This window comes from Oryza glaberrima, chromosome 9 (assembly GCF_000147395.1).
Source record: "Oryza glaberrima chromosome 9, OglaRS2, whole genome shotgun sequence".
Lineage (NCBI taxonomy): Eukaryota > Viridiplantae > Streptophyta > Magnoliopsida > Poales > Poaceae > Oryza > Oryza glaberrima.
The window spans coordinates 10,301,466-10,323,544 of record NC_068334.1 but is presented as its reverse complement, the minus strand read 5'-3'; the positions used below and the strand labels follow the sequence as shown (position 1 = coordinate 10,323,544).

Sequence of the window (22,079 nt, the reverse complement as noted above, 5' to 3'; positions counted from 1 at the left end):
CGGATCTCCGGCGAGGCTGTGTGCAGCGGTGGTGAAGGAGATGGCCAGCGAGATCAAATGGAGGAGGAGGCTGAGCGATTTTGTGGATGGTGAAATCGTGTGTAGGCTAACCGATTTTGTGGAGGGCGATATCAAGGGGAAGAGGAAGCTATCGGCAGCGTGATTTCAGGGGAAACGATTTTTTGCTGCGCCGGGGTTTTAGTGCGCGAATGGATTTACGGTGGCAGGGATGGGGATTTGGTGCGTTCACACGTGGGCCTAGTTTTCTCTGATTTGGCCTTTAGGATTGGAGGGGAAACTCCTCCTTTTTATATTAGTATAGATATAGATATAGATGTTCGTCTTCTGTTAGTGGCACTTTTCTATCTTCTTCTTCTACCCTATAATTCACCAACTGGGTCTTACATCCTTCGTACTTCATTCATCAAATCCAACGGACGATATTTCATCTACACTCGATCTAACGATCCAGATCATCCGCACACTATCATTCTTTCCCCACCCCGCCCGCGAGTCCGCGACCCCACCCCCGGCCCACGCGCGGCTGCGAGCCTACGCCCTCCGTCCCCCTCTCCCTGCGAATCCGCGATTGCGCCTTCTCCCCACCCTATCCGCCGCCTCTCCCGCTCTCTAGCGCCGCCGTCGCAATCACTGTCCATCGCTCCACCTTCACACTGCCGACCGCCGCCCCCTAAGCCGCCGATCCCACGTGTGCCGCCGCCGGATCGACGGGAGATCGCCGGATCGACGGGAGCCGCCGCCGGACCGACGGGAGATCCATCGCTCCACCTCCGCCGCCCCCTAAGCCGCCGATCCCACGTGCGCCGCCGCCGGATCGACGGGAGCCGCCGCCGGACCGATGAGAGACGCCGACCGTCTTCCTCCGCCAAACGCGCACAGCGCCGCGCCCACGCGATCTCCGCTCCCACCGGCCCTCCCCTCGCTGCCTGCTCCTCCTCGGTCGGGTAACTGCCGCCGATCCCTGCCCTTCGCCGCCGCCGACCCCGGTCGCGGCGTCCAGTCCACCACACCCTACGCACCCTCCGCCGCCATCTCCGAAAGGTATAGATCCCCTCCTCCTCCTCCTCCTTTAATTAGATATATGTTCATATGCAGAAAAACAAGGGATCAAACTAATCTGAATTCAACATCTCTCCTTCAAGTTTTCTAATGTCAGGGTGGCATTTCCTTTTGTATTGGTTGTGGTCTTTTTATTACTGTGATATGAGTTTAGATCATTTTATTTGTCATATAAAAGTTAGCGAAGAAAACTGGGATTAGCTCAATTTTTTTGGCATAATGTAGGTACTAATCTGATGATGTGCTGAGAACAAACTGAAGGTGCTATGCATTACCTGTTTATGATGTGATGATCTCTAGAGTATTTTCCTTTCTCAGTCATAACTGACACTTTTTTGTTCGTTTGATCTTACTAAAACTGGAGGCAAATCCAACAACCATGCACAAAGATAAATTGATTAAATTTAAAGAATATATGAGGCAGCATTGTAGTTTTCAGTTTGTTGCTTTCTCAGGAAAAAATATCTGAATTTTTATATAATGCTACTGCTAGAGCCTGGAGAAAATCGAGCCATATTCCAATTTTTATATAATGCCTTCAAATTGCCATAGTCCGATTCCCATGAGCCTGTAACCATTGCATGCGACGAAATGGCAGTTGGTAGAGCATAAGCATGAACAGTGGCAAACACAAAAAATTTCTCCTAATGAAATTTCCTACGAGAGCTTTAAAAGAATTGATATTTGACAAAATATTTAGGTGTTCCATCTTGCATATTAGAACAAGCTATTTGATCAAGTTGTGTTCTCCATTATTCTTTAATTCAGGGTATAGTCGGTGAGGTGTATCTTTCCAGGGACTACATTTGCGTCATTTCCTGGGTGTCTGCCTCGCTGATCTCGTCCGCGCCGCCATAACTCCATCGACAAGCCTCGCCGATCCGCTCCACCGACGCGCCTCCAGGAATCCATCACCTGCCTCGTCGATCTGTGACGCTGACGAGCCGCGGACTCCTGCATCGATACACTGCCACTGCCTCCACCTTGAGCGTCAACGCCGCCAAGAGGTACAAAAACCCTACTCCACCACCTCTCCACCTACCTGATCCCCATCCCTAATATGACCATAAGTGTGATGTACTATGAAGCATCAAGCATGTATGTCTTCTCCCTTTTATTTCACTTTTCATTGAGGAGACGCCGACTGTCTTCCCCCGCCGAATGCGCACATCAGAAGGCCATTTCTGAGGTTAGTGGAAATGTGTTATGAACTTGTGATTCTCAGCTGCTGAAATGTGTTATGTAGGCTGCAGCAGAAGACCATTTCTGAGGTCAGCGGAGGGAATTTCTGATTATTCCCCCGCACCCCCGCATTTGCCTTCATTTTACTGGATACATTTGAATAATTATGCATGCTGTGTTTAATCATGCTATTCCGAGCATAATTATGACCCGTTTTGTTATGCACTTTTTGCAAAAAAAAAATTAGCTCAGGACCATAAGTTTGCTCTTTCAAATTCTTTTAGGTTCATTATTACATTTAGTTTGAGCATAAGTGTGCTCTTTTAAAATCCTTTTAGCTGAGCAGCACTTCACTTAGGTTGTAAGGAATTCTGTATTTTGAGTGGTTCTAACCACATATTGGACAATGTAATGTGCTTCGGTGATACAGAGCCTTGTAAGATGTACTGTCCTATACTCCTAGAGGCGATATGTCCATCAATATGTTGTTTTTTTTGATAGAGAGGGGTGACTGAGCAGCCAAGCAAACATCTGAAATATGTAAAAAATTAACAAACCATCCGAATTCTGAATATTTAGAAAATTTGCCTTGCTGAATATTTAGAAAAATTAACAGGAGTGCGGATAGACTGAATGTTGGGTATACATTACTGAATAACTGAACTCTAATTGTGAGTGCCTTTGTACTTTTTGTTCTTTTAACCCTGATCGATCTTGTTTGTAACTGGTTTTATATTCAATCACCTTTAACTTGACTCCTGATTGCAAAAGAAGTACATATGGAGCGCTATTCCGGTGACCAAGGTTCAGATCAGCTCATATAAAGCAAGTCTCTAAAAGTCATAAACTGCTCTGATATGTTTTCTTTCTTTTAAAAAAAAAATCTCAGGTTTGCACTTTAGATTGCATCTCAGGCTAATTTGTTCCACTGCTCTAATTAATTTGTTCTTATTGCTCGTTGGTCTATGTTTTTTAATCACGTGAGATTTGTAAAACATAGTCTGAAATACAATGTCAAGTAAATGATGCGTACCAAATTTACACAGTTATAATATTATGTTAGTTTCTCATCAAAACAAAATGCTATATGTGATGCAGCGGTTAAGCGAGTAGAATTTGTGAGCTATCTAAGTAGGATATGATTTAATTGGTGCAAGGTTAATCTCAATAGAAGACATTGTAGATTAGTATTCTCTTTCCGATTCTTGTATCATGTGATGAACTGCATTTTACATTGTGAGATAAACTTATTCTACATGTAGTCAACAAGGACAATAACAGTGTTATCAATTAGTCAGGTTGAAAGGGAAAAGCATTTTATTTTCTTTTACTGAAAATTAATACATGGACTAAACTTGGCAGTTATGTTGAATGGGGAAAGCTTTTATGATTAGGTTACGAAAATGATAATAGAAAATTAAAATGGTGTTTTCCATATGTATCGTGTTTTTAATTTTAGATTAATATTCATTGTTATTCTTACTTTGGGATTTGATCTGTCAGTTTGTTTAAAATTAAAGTACTTCCGTGTTGATGATTCCTTCTTTCGTGAATAAATAGGATTCAGAGCTACTACATTGAGTTCAGCAAAGGTATATGTGTTGCAAATTACACTATGTCTCTAATCATTTTCTAAGTAAGATGCAAATTTCACTCTCTATGTACATTAAAGGTGTATGTTTCGAGGGGGTTCACTGCTTTTTTTATTGACCTTCGCTAGACTGCATAACCATCTAACTTGGTGCATAACTATCTCATTGCAGAGCCCATATCTTTATAACACCGTGACAGTAACGGGTGCAACTCTACAAGATTACTACTGGTGAGAAATGATGTATTGACGGTACATAAAATGCCTCCGGTGGATTGAAACAAGCAACCATTTGTAGATCCAATCAGTATTGTCGTTCTTATTGTCATACAATTTGTTTGTATAATCATTATCTTTCCGCACCATCGATGCATATTTAGTCGAATGTCGTGTGATTATCTTCTATATACTATCTAACACTACATGCGTCAGTTTCCACCAGACTGTCATTTGAGATTGCAATTATGGTCTGTATTACATTAATGGATACATGCTAACAAAATGTTTCTGGATTAATTTTTTTTTCGATATGGTTCATCCATACAACTTAAATGGATAATGCCACGTGCAGGCATTATAATGCCGCGGATATATATAACCATACGCATGCCACTCACAAAAACTGTTGATGTACGAGCAAAATGAGTGTGAAAGCAACATTCCTAGCGGCGCACGAGAATTTCTTAAGTGTATCGCAAGTGTTAAACATTAGGACAGTTATTTACCTACATGATATAATCTATATATGTATCAAATGCTTTATTTTGTGCCCGCAACAAATAACGGAATAACTCTATACTTGTTTAACATATTTTTAAGCGATATTGCCCTTTTATATTGTATACTGAAGTGATTATATATAATTAAGTCTTCTAAAGTTTTATTGTGCCCATGCAATATAATAGTACTGCACTTTACATGAAATATATTTTATGTACGATATGAATTGAATTAAGTTCAAATGCACAGATCTTATAAAAATATTTTTTGCTAACATGAAATTTTAAAAATTATTAAAGACAAATAGAATTACACCGTAGCGTTTAGCACGGGCATATTACTAGTATCTAAGAAAAATAAATTGTTTTGTTGTTCTTGCAGATTTATCGAGCTAGCCAGAAGGTTTACTGCGCTGATCTGTGCAGGGCAAGAAATCACAACAGCTAATGGTTGGTAATCAATTTTTAGCTGCATCTAAAGCATCGGCAACAAGGCTGAATTTTGAGAAATTTACATATCAACATTTGGGTAGACAAACTCAGCACATATATGTAATAGGAGTAATTCCCGTGTACCAGAGATAATGTCAACAACACTGGACAGGACTGTACACAACCTATACTTATTGAGTTACTGTGTGAAGGATGAACAAAATTACTTATCTGCATCACAATTCACAAACACTTGACCACACCCATGCTCATTTTTCAAATGGTTAATTTTGAATCCCCTATCCAGTACACGAAGTGAAGCAACAAACTCAATCCCTTTATACTGGAATTAACACCTACGTTTGGCAATTCACGAAGGAGTAATCGCATCCATTCCAGTAAATCCAGCGTCAGCATTTTCAGGCTTTGCTTTTGCCTGTATGTCATATTTGGATCTTTTCCTCTGTTCTTGTTCAAATATTTCTCTTTTACATTTTGATTTCTATATTAAATAGGATTCTTCAATGGAAGTACTGTATAATAAGTTTTACCATTACTTGCAGAATTATCCAGACAGAATGCTATTGAGTGGAGCTGCGGATCTATTTGACCCGATGTTTATCCAGAAGCAACCAAGCAAACTAACTAAACAAGCAACAGGTATTTAGTTATCTGCACTTACCTGCATATTGGTCCTATGTGCATAAGATAAGCTCTGTTTAAGTACTATTTAGAATTTTCAAGGAAATCCTTATTCATTTAGTTCAAAATGTTCCTCTATTACACTTACGCATAACTCATTTGTCCGAAACCTTCACAATCATAAGACACAGAACACAGCATATGTAGTAGGATACATGACATGAAAAGCAAGCAGTATATCATAGATGCAACCCAACAGAACAGTTGGAGAACATGACTTCAAAATAGGTTGGCTAGTCTTTAATCATCTAGCCAATGGTGCCCAGTCGGCTGATAAATCTGGCTTAATGCTGCCTTGGCCATTGTCGCTGCGGCCATCGATACGGTGAGCTTCTTCCAATGCCAAGGCGTGTTTCAGCTGCTCCACCACTTCTGTCATTGTTGGCCTATCATCAGACACCTCCCTTGTGCACAGCAGTGCTATGTCCACGACCTTCCAGACCGAACCCATGTCGTATGCACCTTCAAGACGCGGGTCAACGATAGCACTGATGTCACCATCGCTAACCTTCTGTCTCACACGCTGCACGACATGCCCAACGCCTGGCACAATGGGTGGTTCACCTGTTACAGTCTCCAGCAGAACAACTCCAAAGCTGAACACATCACTTTTCATGGTGAGCCTGCTGCTGAAGTAGTACCTAAACAAGAAAAATATGGTTGATTTGAGTATTTAGCCAGTGGTAAGGAAAACTAATATTCCATCATGTGCAACCAGTGTTGAACACATAGGAATGTGAACAATTGTGACATCGTTAGGTCATTTCTCTTCATGATAAAGCAATTGAAAGGTTTTGTGTTGTCAATTTTAAGGGGACAGATTGCAGATTGAGGCTTCCTTGCTTCATTTAGTTAGTTGGTCAAAGGGCAAACAATACTTAAGTTAAATGCATATGCTTAGGGACAAACTCTGGATCAATATAGCCTATGGTGCCAGCAGCAGTGGCTGATATATGAGTCTGTGCTTCATTAATGTAAGACTTGGACAATCCGAAATCAGAGATCTTGGCGTGCATATTTTCCCCTAGTAGAATGTTGTGTGACTTCACATCGCTGTGTATTATAGGTAGTACACACCCTGAATGCAGGTAGCCCAGACCTGTATTAGAGGTACACCGTCAAAAAGAGATTGAAGATGCAGAACTGCACATATGTGTATCTACACCAGGAATCTCTACCATCCACACGCTTTAGGATTCGTGCTGGTGTATACCAACCCCTCCACCTAACAGAGCTATTAGTATAGGGAGAGAACTCGATGGGACATAATTAACCTGTCTATATATATATGGTAAAAAATAATACAATGGAACACACTGAACCTAACCTTGTGCAGCTTCATGCATAATTTTTGTGCGTAGTAGCCAGCTCATTGTTTGAACATTAGCCTTTTTACCTAATAAATAAATTATGATTTGTTAGACAATGATAAACCATATAAGCAATACCTCCATCTTGTAGTCTCATGTAAAGTGAGGAATAGTAATACCATGAATATCAAATTGCATGTCAACTCTAAATTCCGTCCCTTACCATTAGCATTACAATTTACAGTCTATATGAAAACACAGGTTCAAAATACAAAGAGCACAAACCTCTTATATGATCAAATAGACTTCCATTAGGCATATACTCATAAATGAGGGCTAAATGATTCTTGTTTGTGCAGTATCCAATCAACAGTACTAGATTTTTGTGGTGTACTGTTTTCAAGCTGTCAACCTACAATATAAGAGAATCATATAAGACATAGTCATGAGACCTAATTCCTACAGTAAAAGTTCAAATATATAGACAAATTTTGACAGCCTTTATGATAATAATTAAACTAGTATTTCATATAATGAATAATTTTTTTTTATAATGGAAGGATAACTTCATGCCTCTACACCAGCTAAAGATGCACATAACTATATTTAATTGTTGGCACCAGGATTTGAATGCTTGTGGGTGGACCATGACTCCAGTCAATACCACACAAATAGCTCATGTTACCTTGGATTAGTTTGAAAGCTTATGTTACATGAACTCTTACTAGATAACATTAAGTACCTCAGCTAAAAATTCTCTTATTCCTTGTCCATGTATTGGTTTTCGAGAGCACATCTTGACAGCAACCTGTATACTCCCTTGTAACTGACCACGATAAACAGGCCCGAATCCTCCTTGACCAATGCACTCCGAGAAATTATCAGTTATCTTTACCAGCTCCTCGTATGTGATTTCATGGTCGTCAGACATCAATATGTGACCTCTGATGTCAATATGACTTCCAGAGTTTGGAATTCCAGCAGGATGCACACTATGGGGGATGCATTGATGGACCAAACCTTCATAAGAGAACAAACATTGACAAATGTCATGTCTTTCTGCTGTCACACAGTTATACAATCAGGGAGAAAAACAAGCATCCAAAGATGGCAAGAAAATCATCTTCATACTTTGTGTCACTTGTTGCTCTCTTTTCTTCTTGCAGAAACAAAGGATAAGCACAAGACATACCAATAACACTGCCACCACGGGAGTCACTATAGCAATTGTTAGGACAGATATATTTCTCTTGTTTGGTGATTTTTCTTTGCATGGATCATCATTATAGGTGTTGTATCTGAGAAACAATGAAGCAATTAATTAGTGATATACTTTGTCATTAGAGATTTTTTGAAAACTAAAAAAAAAATCGAAGTTAATGAGCTCAAGAGGTTCAAGTTCTTGAAAAGACTTCTGGTGCCATGATGGTTTTGATACCAAAACGTTTGTACTTAAATTTAAAAGGAACTGTTAGTGGAGATCCAACAAACCTAAAATTAAGTGACCCTTTTTTGCATAATGCTTCAGGGATAGTACCATCAAAATTATTTCCTGATAAGTCTCTGAAGAAAAAAGAATTATCCCACAATGTATGTACTTAGGTTGTTGATTTGTCGATGACAACTTGGCAAGAGAAAGACTCACAGAAGAATAAGGGATGATAAGCTTGCTAAAGAATCAGGTACTGATCCATTCAGATTGTTATGTGACAAGTTCCTGAAAAAAGTTGTGGAGTTTACAGCTAAACAATCAGAATAAATAAATTAATTACAACATCATTTGTTGTACTCACAAGTATCTGAGAGATTGGAGGAAGGAAAATTCATCAGATACCGCACCGTGTAAATTACTGTATGATAAGTCTCTGTGGAAATCTTTATTTTATTAATATTTTAGAAGAAACAAACAATCCAATTCAAATATCAAAAGCAAGACTTTTAAAGTTCAGTAAGTATCAACTTACAAGGATATTATTCTGCATCCAACCCCGTCACACCTACATTGCAGTCCAGTCCATACAAATTCCTTGGGCAGACATGGATCACCCATCCAGTTCTTATTCACTTGATATTTAGTTTTAATGGCCATCATGGCATCAACTAGACATGAAATCAATACCCATTTTGTTATGTATATGACTACTTCATTATCAAAAAAATGTATATGATATATTCACTTATGTTTGTTGAGGCTTTCACATTTGTTTCCCACTCCTTATAAATAGTTTTTTTTTTTGAAATACATATGACATGATAAAATGTAACCACACTCCAAAGTCAGATTTCAGGTTAGAAAGAGTACATGACATAAAAAATAGTCATATGCTAATGTTTGCGACTATAACTACAACAAATAGACTTCATGAATATATGGCCATCTGGAATTACAGTGTAGTTACAAGCCTAAACATTGCAACCTCCTACACTCGGTTAAATTACGGAGAGTCTAATTGTAGACCTTTGATCACCACACCATAGTTCTTCTATTTAAGTGAATCTTTATAACTTGTTTGTTTGACTTGTTTTCTAGACATGCATGCGTGTTGATTTTGCGCAGGTTTTTGTTTTGTAAGATAAGTTAGCATGTGTACCATCGTCTGGGGACGTGGTGATGTCACTATGTGGGATACTGTAGTATATCTCTACAGCATTGAGCATGGGTGGCAGCTCGGAGGCATTGGTGGCGACGAGCGAGATGTTAGAAAAGCTGCGAGCACCGCTGGGAAAGTACATTGGCTGCATGGGATACAACTGAACCGGTGTGTTGTTGGATTCCCACTTATTCTTGCCGTAATATATGTTGAATTGACACAGCTTCTGCTCGAAGTTGGTGAAGTGCAGGAAGTAGAAGAACACTGCATCAGTTAGAGCTGGAATGCGGCCTTTAGAAATTGTATAGAAAGAGACGTCCAGAGGGACAGAAATGTTAGAAGTGGTGATCGCAGTCTGGAGGATGGCAACCGGCACACGGATGTGGTCATCTTGGTAGTAGTTCATGCCAGTGTCATCTGTAGAGATGTTAAGCCACGTCGTGCTGTACTGTAGTGGTATCCACCAGTAACGGTCGTACTTGTCTTCTGGATACCTGAAAGATATTTGCCAGAAACTTGTGAGTTTTTTAAACCTCTCTTTAATTAGTTTTTGAAGATGTGTAAATTTCAGGTTCTGACTCAGCTTGGGCTCGGTGTCAAACCTAGCTTGGCTCTGTCTTTGAACAGGTTCTTTATAATTGCCTTCTACTCGCATGCACACCCTCTGTTCCAAAATAACTTCAATTTCACCATCTTGTTTGTCCCAAAATAACTTCATCTTTTAAGCAATCATTGCACCGCAGTTTGTTAAAGTAGGAGACAAATACAATGGGTTTATAAAAGTAGGGGATGAATGCAATGGGGTTTGTAAAAGTGATAGACAATTACATTGGGGTTTGTTAAAGTGGATGGCATTCCATTCTTTCTGCCTTTGTATTGGTTTGTGCGGAATGGGTGAAAAATAGAGTTATTTTGTGATGAATGTAGTATTAAATATTTTCTCTCTTCCACATCATCCAGTAACATAGATGTATCGGATTAGAGATTTCTTCAGCATTAGCCAACGCACAACCATTGGATTATTGCTCTGTTACCCTGTCTCTCAACACATATCTGACCAAATTACACATGAGATTTGTAATTTCACCTTTTGTTTGACTTAAACATCTTTAATTATTGCTAAACATCTTTAATTATTGCTCCCAACTCCCAAGAGGTTGAGATTTACCATCATTGTGGTCATTATCATGTATAATCATTGAGATGTTATGGCTTCTGTGTTGTTAAAAAACAGGGCAAGAACACACTGTGGAGTCCTGTCAATGAGTCAATAGTGATATAAATATGCTAGCATGTTATGTTAATCTGTTTGCTGAAAATTCTAGGGGTTGGAATACTTGCTGGGGGTTGTAGGGGCTGCACAGATATGAAATATGATTTGAAACTAATGTGACCTGCAATTAGAATGCTATATTTGTGTATGATTTTCCAGGCAAATGTGACATGTGTAGTTTCTTCTTCTTCTGAATTTCTTATTTCTGATCAACAAATTGTGGATAGTTCAAAACAGAACTATTTCATTTGTTAAGACCTTCTCCAAATTCAGAATTTGATCTTCGAGTTATTTTGTTTTCAATACTTTCCATGTGCATAGCGGCATAGGATGATTCAAAATTATTGATGTGTCATGTGGCAAGTATGGGATCAGAGAATCAAACATGAAACAACTCTAATTACTGCATCGGCACTGTTATTCTGCACTAGATTGTTTTTGTTGTTCTAACGATTGATTTTCAAGATTGGTTTTGATCTACAAATTTGTCTTTTTTCAGATAAACTAGGAGGGGAGCAAAGGAGGTGTTGGAACCGACGGATGAGCTTGACAAATAACAGGTTAATTATTTTTTGTAGTAGTTGCAAATCAGTCAGTACTATTAATACGAATGTGCACTTTCAATATGCATGTATGGGGGAATTGTAAATCAAGATGTTCATCTGAAGCTAGATCTTTACATGCTCACAAGCTAGATCTTTTATGGTGTGAGGGTGTGGGACTGAATTTCCGCTCAGATTGTCAGTTCCTGACTAGGACTATATCAATTGTACAACCCAGATTATTCAGGTTGTGAGCTGTAATTTTTTTGACTCATAGTCTTGAGTTTTGCCGGTCTTCTGTTATTGTTTGGTTTCATGGTTGCAGGTGATGATATATAGCAAGTAAAGAGATCTGTGTTCGCCATTCGTGGTTCCCAACCGGAACAGTCCACACGGAAAATGGAGCGGTCCATTAACGTGTGATTAATTAAATATTAGCTATTTTTTTTAAAAAATAAATTAATTTGATTTTTTTAAGAAATTTTCGTATAGAAACTTTTTGCAAAAAACGCACCATTTAGCAGTTTGAAAAGCGTGCGCACGGAAAATAATAGAGATAGGTTGGGAAAAGGGGTGCCGAACACATTAGAGATGTACCACTGTATCTGTATGCTATCTAGGATTTTGGGAACAATCCATGGTAGCTGATGATGAATATTTGTTCGTAAAGAACTTTTCAGTTTTGAAATTATCAGCAGTCACTACATTTATGTGTTCCTTTTACTAAGTATCTCGTTCTATACTCAACTAAACATGTATTGTACTAATGTCTTATGGGTGTTTCATTTGTAATATCAATTGCCACCAGTACGAGCATTTTTTTTCTCAACTTTGATTTGTGGTTTATTTCTCAACTTTAATTTGTGGTTTATACTTTGCAGCCTTTTCAATTGAAATAGTGGTACTCCAAATGCCATTACCAGTTCAATCCTTTTTTTTTCTCTCCAGCCGTCGTTTCCCATGCACCATGCGCCACACAAAAATTAGAGGAATCTAGAGGAAAGGACTCCAACAAACCTATTATTGTTCTAAATGAAGCCGATGACAGAGTAATATATAAATAATTTTCGCAGGTCCCAAGAACTTTCCTTTCCATAGGCAGCTCAAAATTTCGATCCACTTGTCATATGGCTGAGACCACGCCATGGTCATGGACCCAGTCGCCGCTAGAGTGAGGCGGGATACGGATAGGGAACCGTAGGCAGATGCGAATTTTCAAAGAAACCCTCAACGCTTACAAACTCAAGGAGATCGCACTTCAGAATAGACGCTACACCTGGAGCAACGAACTAGATAACCCAACCCTGGTCAAGCTGGATCGTTTCTTTTGCAACGCAAGCTGGACACAACCTTTGAGAGACACCTACTGCATGCCCTCTCTACCTCACTCTCTGACCATTTCCCTTTGATGCTAACGGGGCAAGGAGAGACTCCACGAACGAGAACATTCCGTTTCGAGAATTTCTGGATTTAGCTCCTAGGCTTCCAAGAGGTCGTAGCAGAAGCCTAGTCAGCCCCCCAATCCCATCATGAAGCACACCATAGACTCTTTCACAAGCTGGGACATACGGCAAACAACCTAAGATCGTGGAAGCAAGAAGCTCATCTCTTAGGGAAGCTACAATTCCACATGGCGCTCGAGGTTATTCTACAACTCGATATAGCCCAAGAGTCAAGACAACTGAGCCAAGCCGAACTCACACTAAGAAGGGGCCTCAAAGATAGAGTACTAGGGATTGCAGTCGTGGAAAGAGCCCATAAAAAACAAGCTGCACGAATCACCTATCTTAAACAGGGGGATGCAAACACTAAATTTTTCCACTTGAGGATGAATGCGAGAAAAAGGAAAAATTTCATCCAAAGGCTACGAGTGGGGAACATGTGGAAATTAAACCATGATGAAAAAGCTACCGCTATCAAAGAACACTTCCAAAACTTCATGGCACGCCCAAGCCCACGCTTAAAAGACCTCGACTGGGATGTCCTGCGATTGCCAGCCGTCGACCGTTCCGCAATTAATGGCCCCATTACTGAAGAGGAGGTTCACGCGGTGCTAAAGCAGTCTCCCAGCGACAAAGCCCCGAGCCCGGATGGCTTCATAGGAGCATTCTACAAAGCTTGCTGGGAAACGATAAAAGATGACATCATGGCGGTCATTCATTCCTTCGACCACTTGCGAAGCAATAGCCTCTCGATTCTCAATTCGGCAAATGTGGTGCTCATACCAAAAAAAGATGGGGCAGAATGCGTGGGGGACTACAGGCCGATTAGTCTCATACATGGAATCGGGAAGCTTATTTCAAAAGTGCTCGCCCTGCGTTTACAACCGCATATGGGCTCCCTGATCAGTCATGCCCAGAGTGCCTTCATCAAGAGAAGATGCATACATGATAACTTTATGTATGTGAGAAACTTGACGAGGAACTTCCACCAAACAAGAACGCCGACTCTCCTCCTAAAGCTGGACATAACCAAAGCTTTTGACTCGGTGAGATGGGATTACCTTATCGATCTCCTCCAGAGAAAAGGCTTCACATCTAGGTGGACCAATTGGGTCTCCAACATTCTGGCATCTTCAACAACAAGGATCCTGCTCAATGGGTGCCCAGGAACGCCTATAAAGCATGGAAGAGGCCACAGGCAGGGCGACTCCCTCTCGCCACTTCTATTCATCCTCGCCATTGACCCACTCCACCACCTCCTAGAGAGAGCAACGGAGTTAGGGCATCTATCCCCACTTAGGGGGAGAGCCCCTAGGTTCATAACCTCCCTCTACGCGGATGACGCGGCCATCTTTGTGAATTCAAGCGTCCAAGACATGACAAATCTGACTGGCATCCTAAGCGACTTCGGGCAGGTGACTGGCCTCTGAACGAACATGAGCAAAAGCCAAATTGCCCCAATCCGATGTGACAATATTGATCTATCCAGCATTACTGGCATCTTCCCAGCAGGCCTAACAAACTTTCCAATGAAGTACCTTGGCCTACCCCTTGTGGTAGGTAGGCTAAAGAAATTCCACATTCAGCCTTTGATGGATAAGTGTCGATCGCGCCTCGCCCCTTGGCAAGGGAAATTAATGTCGACCGACGCCAGAATCTGCCTGACAAAATCGGTCCTCACTGCACAGCCCATCTACCACCTAACATCTCTAAAGCTGCCAGATGGAACCATAGAAGAACTTGACAAAATGAGGAGGAAGTTTCTTTGGGCGGGGGGCGAAAACATCTCTGGTGGAAAATGCAAAGTAAATTGGAAAAGAGTCTGCAGGCCCAAAGACCTGGGTGGTCTTGGAGTCATGGATCTTCAACAATTCGCATCAGCACTACGACTCAGATGGCTTTGGAATGAATGGGTGGCACCAGAAAAACCCTGGGTGGGGACGGCGCTACCGTGCAACAAGTTAGATAGAGATCTCTTCATGGCCGCAACAACAATAACGGTGGGCAATAGCAAAACTGCACGATTTTGGAGCTCGAAATGGCTGGATGATCAAACTCCGAAACATATCACCCCGAATATTTTTTTGGCTTCTAGAAGAAAGAACAGAACAGTGAACGATGCCATATCATAAAACAACTGGATCCGAGACATCGAAATATCTCGTATCACGGAGGCGAGCCACCTCCAACAGTATGTCCGCCTTTGGACAATGATTAGAAACATGAGGCCGCTAAACGAAAATCAAGACAACATTCGATGGAACCTCACAGCAAACGGGAAGTACTCTACAAAATCGGCCTATAGACTCCAATTCCTCGGGGCTGCGCGATCCGTCTTCAACCAATCAATCTGGAAGGCCTGGGCGCCGCCAAAGTGCAAATTCTTCTCCTGGTTGGTCACTCAAAACAGGGTTTGGACGGCAGACAGACTGGAGAAAAGAGGATGGCAAAACCAAAAGATCTGCCCACTCTGCTGCACGGTGGATGAATCGGCCCTACACCTCCTGGCCAAATGTAGGCTAACAAAGAGAATATGGATAGAAATCCAGAGATGGACATGCATCGACCTTCCGATGGGTAGCTAGGAAACTTGTCACTCTGTTGGGCAGTGGTGGACTCTCGTTGCGGAGTCCCCAAACACCCCCTGCAAGCCTCTAAAGACTATGATTATTCTAGTCTCGTGGGAAATCTGGTGCGAACGCAATGCAAGAATTTTCCGAAACTCTGCATCATCACCATCCTCAATCCTAGCAAAGGTCAAGGAGGAAGGAAGAGCATGGGTCAAAGAAGGGGCAACAACCCTACAGGAGTTTGGAATCCTGGGAGATATCACTTAGCTCTTTTCCTTTTTTGCGGGCTAGTCTTTTTCCTCGGCTAACCCTGTATATACCCTTTTTTTTTTTCTCCTGCTCTATTAATATACACAAGGCAAAGCTTTTGCCTTTCTTCAAAAAAAAAATTAGGGATAGAGATGTGGAAAGGATTTGAGGGTATTTTGGTCATTACGAAAAGTAATTTTTTTTCCTTTTTTTCTTAAATGAAATATTAACGGTGCTGTAGAAACAGGGTCAGATAGAGTTCGTTTTTAAAAAGTAGGGTCAAATAAGAAAAAAAAGGTAAGGTCAAGATTGGTAGTTAGACTTTTAAACATGGTCAAATAAGCAATTGTCTCTTAAAGGGAAATATTAATGTCACCATAATTAAAGGAAATATTGTAAGGATCTTAGAGGACTTTGGTGCACCTCAATTGGGCTTGAATTAATTATTCTATGAAACTTTTCAATGTTTGGGCATTTTCAAAGAATAAAGAAAAAAAAAGTTTCCACATGCGAACTCCCTAATGAACTTTCTGTGTAATTGATTAGTGCAGATGGTTATCTAGCAAATTTTTGATGATTTTGTTTTCTCAAACGACTTTGGGTGGAAATATGCTAAGTTGTAGAGCTTCACGAGATTTACATCTTTATTACTGATAATTTTTATAGTGAGACTACGAATTTATATTGTATCACGCCCTGATTTTCTTTCGAGATTCAAGAATCATTTAATAATTTATTTCTAGACTTTATTAAATTATTAAATCTAAATCAATCTACAAGTGAAGTTAATGGCAGGATAAATTTTTCTTTAATAATTCATTGCTGGGAATATTTTTGTTGTATTTTTCATGCCCTAACATACTCGCTGGGATTTATCTTTGAATTTTCAGAGCACAAAATATAGTTTTAATAAAACAAAGTTTATTTCAAACATTATTTAAATGGAAAAAAAATTAAAAATCCCCTGCTTGCTTTGGGCCGTCTCCAGCCCAAGTCTACTCTTCGTCCCCGACCCTAGCCCGCTCCTTGCCTTTTCTCTGTGGCAAATCTGTTTGAGCTTCTCCACCAGCCCATCTCTTTACTCCCCTGTACGGCCCATCTCCTCATGCCCGGTTTGCCTCACGCGGCAGGTCGCGGCCCAGCCACCCGCTCAGTCTGCTCCCGTGTCGGGCCAGCCCATCGCCCACGCCCCTCCTCCTCCCGCTGACATGTGGTGCTATGGCCCACATGTCAGCTCTATCCCTAACCTCCCGCCGGCCATGCCGTTCCCCCACGTCGCCGGTCAATCCGCATCGATTCCGTGCCTCCCTCCCTGCCCTTTTCCCCCACTCTCTCCGCGAAAAATGGCGCCGGCTCGACCCCACTTCATCCACAACGCTGCCACGCTCTCGGCGTTTGCTGTCTCGCTCGACCTCGATCCCACCTCACCGAAGCAATAAAGATCATCCCGCCAAGCGCCAACACCTTCAGCCGTCGCTCGCCGCCGCTTCTGGTTTCGCCGCACTACTACCCTTGCGCCGCTAGTGTTGCCACGTCGAGGGCTACCTTCGGCCACTCCTTACTTGACGGCGACGCCGCCGGAGCACTACTTTCTCCGCAAACCCGAGCCATTGCCGCCGGCTGCCACCTCTGGTCGCCTCCAACCACCGTTAGAGGCCACCCCTCGTAGTGCCACCGCCTCCCTCGGCTTTGTAAGCTCCCGGGCCGTCCCGACCACCACCTCGTTGAAGCCATCTGCCGCCGGAACACCGATCCCGCCATGCGAGGTGAGCTCGGCTTCTCTCCACCATCTCCGATCGCCTTCTGCTGCGCTTGGGATGGAGACAGCCCTTGCTGACCCCTCTGGCCCTCTCTCAACTCCCCAAGGTTGCGGCGCACCATGCATGGCCACTTCCATCCCGAAGCCAGTGGCCACCGAAGCGCCATCCTCGCTGTTGTCCCGCACTGGCCACCACCATATCCTCATCGCCGAGCTCCACACACCGCCTTCCTTGCCGTCGGCAGCTCGGTGAGCCTTCCCTTCCTCTCCTGCCGCTTCCTAGATGGCCGGCCGGTAGGCGCCGGACCCCTTCGCCCACAACCACCTGATCCTTGTTGGGGTGAACTGGGCCGTCCGTGTGGCTGCCACTATAGATGGCCATAAGGCCCGCCCTGCATGGCCTAGCCCAGGCACGGGCTACGCACGGCCCGAGGTGATCGGGCCAGCACAGCACGGTCAGCACTTCAGGCTGTGCCGTGCCTGTCCACAGGCTGCAACTCAGGCCCAGGCATGGAGTCGGGCCGTGCCGTGTTGACCCGAAGGCACGGACGGCCCATCGTGCCTGCTTTGAAATAAGTCTATTTTTCCTCTGTCCTCTTTGGGCTGTGACATACTCCCTCCATCTACTTTTAATAGTCATATTTTATCTTAACACATAGACCAAGGATAAGTAATTCTACTTATCATCCATTTAAACACGCTACTAGTCATTCCTCGTAAACAAGCGATTCATTAATATTTACATTTCTCAAAGCCCATGTAGCCAATCATGTGTGGAAGAATGGAGAGTCACGCATTAAATTCGATAAAATCATTAAGATGATAGGTTGTTGGATTGAAATATACCTATCAAAAATAAAATTTTCAGATTTGAAAATATAACTATCAAAAGTAGATGGAGAGAGTATATATATAGCTAAAAAAGTCTATTTTACGTCCCTACTCTTTGGGTCGTGCCATATAACACGTCTATTTTTCCTCTCTATTGTTTGTGTCGTGCCTTACATATGGTTGAAAATAAGTCTGTTTCGCATCCTTGAACTTCGTGTCGGGCCATGCCGGCCCAACATGGGCACGGCCTGAGTCAGGCCGTGTTGTGTCTGGCCGGGGCCAAATCACTGGGCCTTGGGCGATATGGCTATCTATAGCTGCCACAGCGGTGCCACATCGGCGTCGCATGTGCACCATTTGGTGCATCGCTCGAGCACGCGTGGATCGAGTCCACCGTGGGCCAACCCCTTTAAGCCATTGACTTGTGGGACCCACGTGTTGGCGCTGGTGCCTCATGCTGACATAATAACTCTCTTTTTCAGTTGATAAATAAATGTTAATTGCGGCATAAATCATTTTAGTTTCATAAATTGATTTAAATGGTTCAATACTTCTTAAATTCATAACTAATTAATATGAACTTCAAATTATGCCATTCAATTCAACTTGTAAAATTCATCTAGAATTGAGATCTGCATATTGTTTTTACTTTTCATGTACTATTTACATTGTTATTAGGGTTTTTCTTGTTTTGCATGCTAACGTGTAGAATTTGCCATTTTGGAATATCGCGACCACGAGGAAAAGTATTCAGAAGATTAAGTGAAGAAGCAAGACAACAAGTTACACATTTCTCCTTGAGTATGTTGAGACTACTTTGTAAATGTTTCTCTTTGCAAATAATTTACATGCTTTGCTAATCACATAGAATTATCATATACTTTAGCCATGCTTAAGTACCACTAGCTCACTTAATGGGATAATCACATTATGAACACTCAGCATTATGATGAGCTACGAGCTTAAGAGGTTTGACCATGGTTTATTGGTCATAATTATTTAACTAAAATATTGCTTAATGGTGGGCTATGGGTGTAGGGTTTTGATCATCGCAGCCATGGCAATTAAGGATCGGTTCACGAAAAATTTCTAGAAAACTTATTGTACTTGCCACAAGCAAGAGTGGTCAATTGCTAGACTTGTAGTATAGTTTGCTCTTTTCCTCGTCACCCAGGCGAGAGAGTGGGCGTGATGGAATTTGGTTGGCCCTGGTTTAAGAGCTAAGCGGCTTCCGGATTCACCGCAGCGCACGGGGGGCTACCTGTCCTGGTTTTAGGGGTTGGGGCGAAACCTTAGTGTGGTGTGAATGGTTTGTAGTGACTTATACGAATGGTCTTGTCAGAATCACTCATATCGTAACGTGCCAAGCCTAGCACAGTAACATGATGATGGATTGTCTCTTGTGGGTATAGTTTTACATCTCTGGCCAAAGTAAAACTATTCGAATAGTCATGCTATAGTTTTGGGTCATTGACCAACTTTGCCATGATTAGTCCCACTACTAATTAAGTTGACATAATGAACTGGTGTAGTTTAGGTGGTTAGTTGGACCAGTTCAATGTAGCGTAGCGTTATTCAGTGGAGATTAATCTTGCCTTAAATTAACTAAATGTTTTACTGTTTTAAACTATAAATGTTTGCAACCGACTTTATACAAAAGAGTCACAAACCCCTATCTGTCTCCCCTTGCACGATTATATCATTGGCATGGCATGCCGAGTATGGTAGTTTGTACTTAGTCTTCTACATATATTATCCCTTTTCAGAAGTTTTGTCCTTCTATGATGAAGACGAAGTTGGATGACCAAAACTTATACGTCAGTTGAGTTTTACCGATAGAGTGGAGCTGAAGCCCTGTTTTCGTGCTCTCGTGGGTGGATGAGTGTGTGTTGTGGGTAGATATGTGCATGTGCATCGTGTAATAATTAAAAAAGAAATATACTTTTAGAGTAGTATATATAGGCCGGGATATTAAATTGTTAATGAAGATAACTCCACGTTGAAAAACAGCAGGATCTTTTGGCTTAGACCAAATCCAAACTAATACGAATAGAACGAACAGATGACAGACCTGAGGTATTTGCTTGAGCCCATGTTGCAGCGTGTGTAAAGCCCTAGCGATTTGTTGGCCATGGCGTCCGGGTACATGTCGCCCCTCAGCGGCCTCAGCTCCAGCGACGAGATGAACGGGGTCCCATGGCCGGTGTCCAGCAGGCACACCGACAGCGAGCTGGCCACGGCGACGGCGATCACCTCGAACGCATACGACGTCGCCGCGTTGGAGACTGCCACCTCGTACCAGATGTCGAGGCCGATGTAGAGGTCGAACCTCACCGGCGTGCTCGCGAGGCTCTTCCCGCCGCCGTCGTAGTCGCCGTGCATGAACCACGCCCTGACGAGGTACTTGCGGCCTCTCGCGGCGGCGGCGACGGCGTAGCAGTTGCGGCCGCCGGAAGGGAAGCTCCTCAGGCTAAGGTCTGACGTGTACAGCGCTCGGCTTTTGTATTCCGATGAAATCTCGTGCTTCTCTCCGGTTGCTATGTACCCGTCATCGGAGACGTAGGAAATGTTCGTGCGATCGTCCATGTAGGAAGGACCACTTAGCCCGCAGTCGATGCTCACGAACCCTGATAGATTCTTAATTCAGAGATGTTACAAAGCATATATAGACCATCAGTTGCTATGTACCCAAACAAAATATTTGTAAATGAAAAATAATTTATGAAAAACACTTTTACATACGTTTTCTCAGTGATCTAAAAGCAAATACTGAAAAATAAACTTCGATGAAAAAAAAAAAACCAAAATCAACTCCAAATTTAAAGTTGAAAATTCAAATTTTGGTTGATACGCATAAGCATATTAATTGGTTCGACGGTATCATAAGATACACAGGTATCTCTACATACGTACCTAGATTATCGGGCTCTGCATGTACGTGGACATGCAGCTGTAACATAGGATGAACAAGTAGCAAGAACTGCAGTAAGAACCTCATTAATTCTACTCAAGATATATTTCTTCTTTGCTTGCTGTTGATCAGGAAATATACAGCTGCTGGGCTTGACAACCAGCCGATCTTATGCTACGTAGTACGTACGTAGTACGTTTTGTTCATATCTACTTATGGATATGTTACTTGTGTTTGTCATGTAGGAGTATATTGGTTGTCAAGTGTCAACTTAGGATAATTAATGTATAGCAGCCTAGCTACTTGATTTCGACTCAATTGACAGTAGATTTACCCCTTGATGTACACGTTCAAATGGTCAGGCCGGGGAGATCGATCACGACAGCAATTTTTTTTTTATTTCTTCGCTATCACGAAAGTAAAAACATAGGGCGCTGTTCAATCACACATTCTTCGTCGTCACTCTACGCAGTGCGCGTCATCGATGTACCTATCAAAGGTATATATGGCTAGTGTATGCTGATATATACTCCCTCATTCTCTAAATGTTTGATGCCGTTGACTTTTTTAAACATGTTTGACCATTCGTCTTATTAAAAACTTTTGTGAAATATGTAAAACTATATGTATACATAAAAATATATTTAACAATAAATCAAATGATAGAAAAAGAATTAATAATTACTTAAATTTTTTTTAATAAGACGAACGGTCAAACATGTTTAAAAAAGTCAACGGCGTCGAACATTTTAGGATAGAGGGAGTGTGTATATATATATATATATATATATATATATATATATATATATATATATATATATATATATATATATATATATATATAGACACACACAGAGCATGAAAAAGACGTGATTGCGTCAGTTCTTACTAATAT

The 22,079-nt window shown here is 41.8% G+C and overlaps 1 protein-coding gene and 1 long non-coding RNA gene across 18 annotated transcripts; one reads left to right on the top strand and one right to left on the bottom strand.

Annotated features, from left to right (window-relative positions):
• The first annotated feature begins 537 nt into the window (after positions 1–537).
• LOC127784487 (uncharacterized) lies at positions 538–12,109 on the top strand. 17 transcript variants are annotated; one of them, XR_008019498.1, is made up of 9 exons: positions 538–1,062; positions 1,849–4,084; positions 4,955–5,022; positions 5,312–5,442; positions 5,568–5,664; positions 8,619–8,698; positions 9,574–9,775; positions 9,844–10,125; positions 11,380–12,109. It is a non-coding gene; the product is annotated as an uncharacterized LOC127784487 (long non-coding RNA). The 17 variants fall into 17 exon arrangements; XR_008019500.1 differs by lacking the exon at positions 5,312–5,442; XR_008019496.1 differs by lacking the exon at positions 8,619–8,698 and having other exon boundaries at positions 9,547–9,775; positions 11,380–12,108.
• On the bottom strand, positions 5,951–21,271 carry LOC127784486 (putative leucine-rich repeat receptor-like serine/threonine-protein kinase At2g19230). The gene is made up of 13 exons (XM_052311805.1): positions 21,187–21,271; positions 20,345–20,900; positions 9,608–10,101; positions 8,981–9,116; positions 8,810–8,881; positions 8,662–8,733; positions 8,508–8,579; positions 8,148–8,314; positions 7,759–8,036; positions 7,302–7,428; positions 7,034–7,102; positions 6,616–6,805; positions 5,951–6,347 (listed from the first exon to the last, which is right to left on the bottom strand). The coding sequence occupies exons 1-13, from the start codon at positions 21,269–21,271 to the stop codon at positions 5,951–5,953; spliced, it is 2,715 nt and encodes a 904-aa protein (XP_052167765.1).
• Between the last annotated feature and the right edge of the window lie 808 nt (positions 21,272–22,079).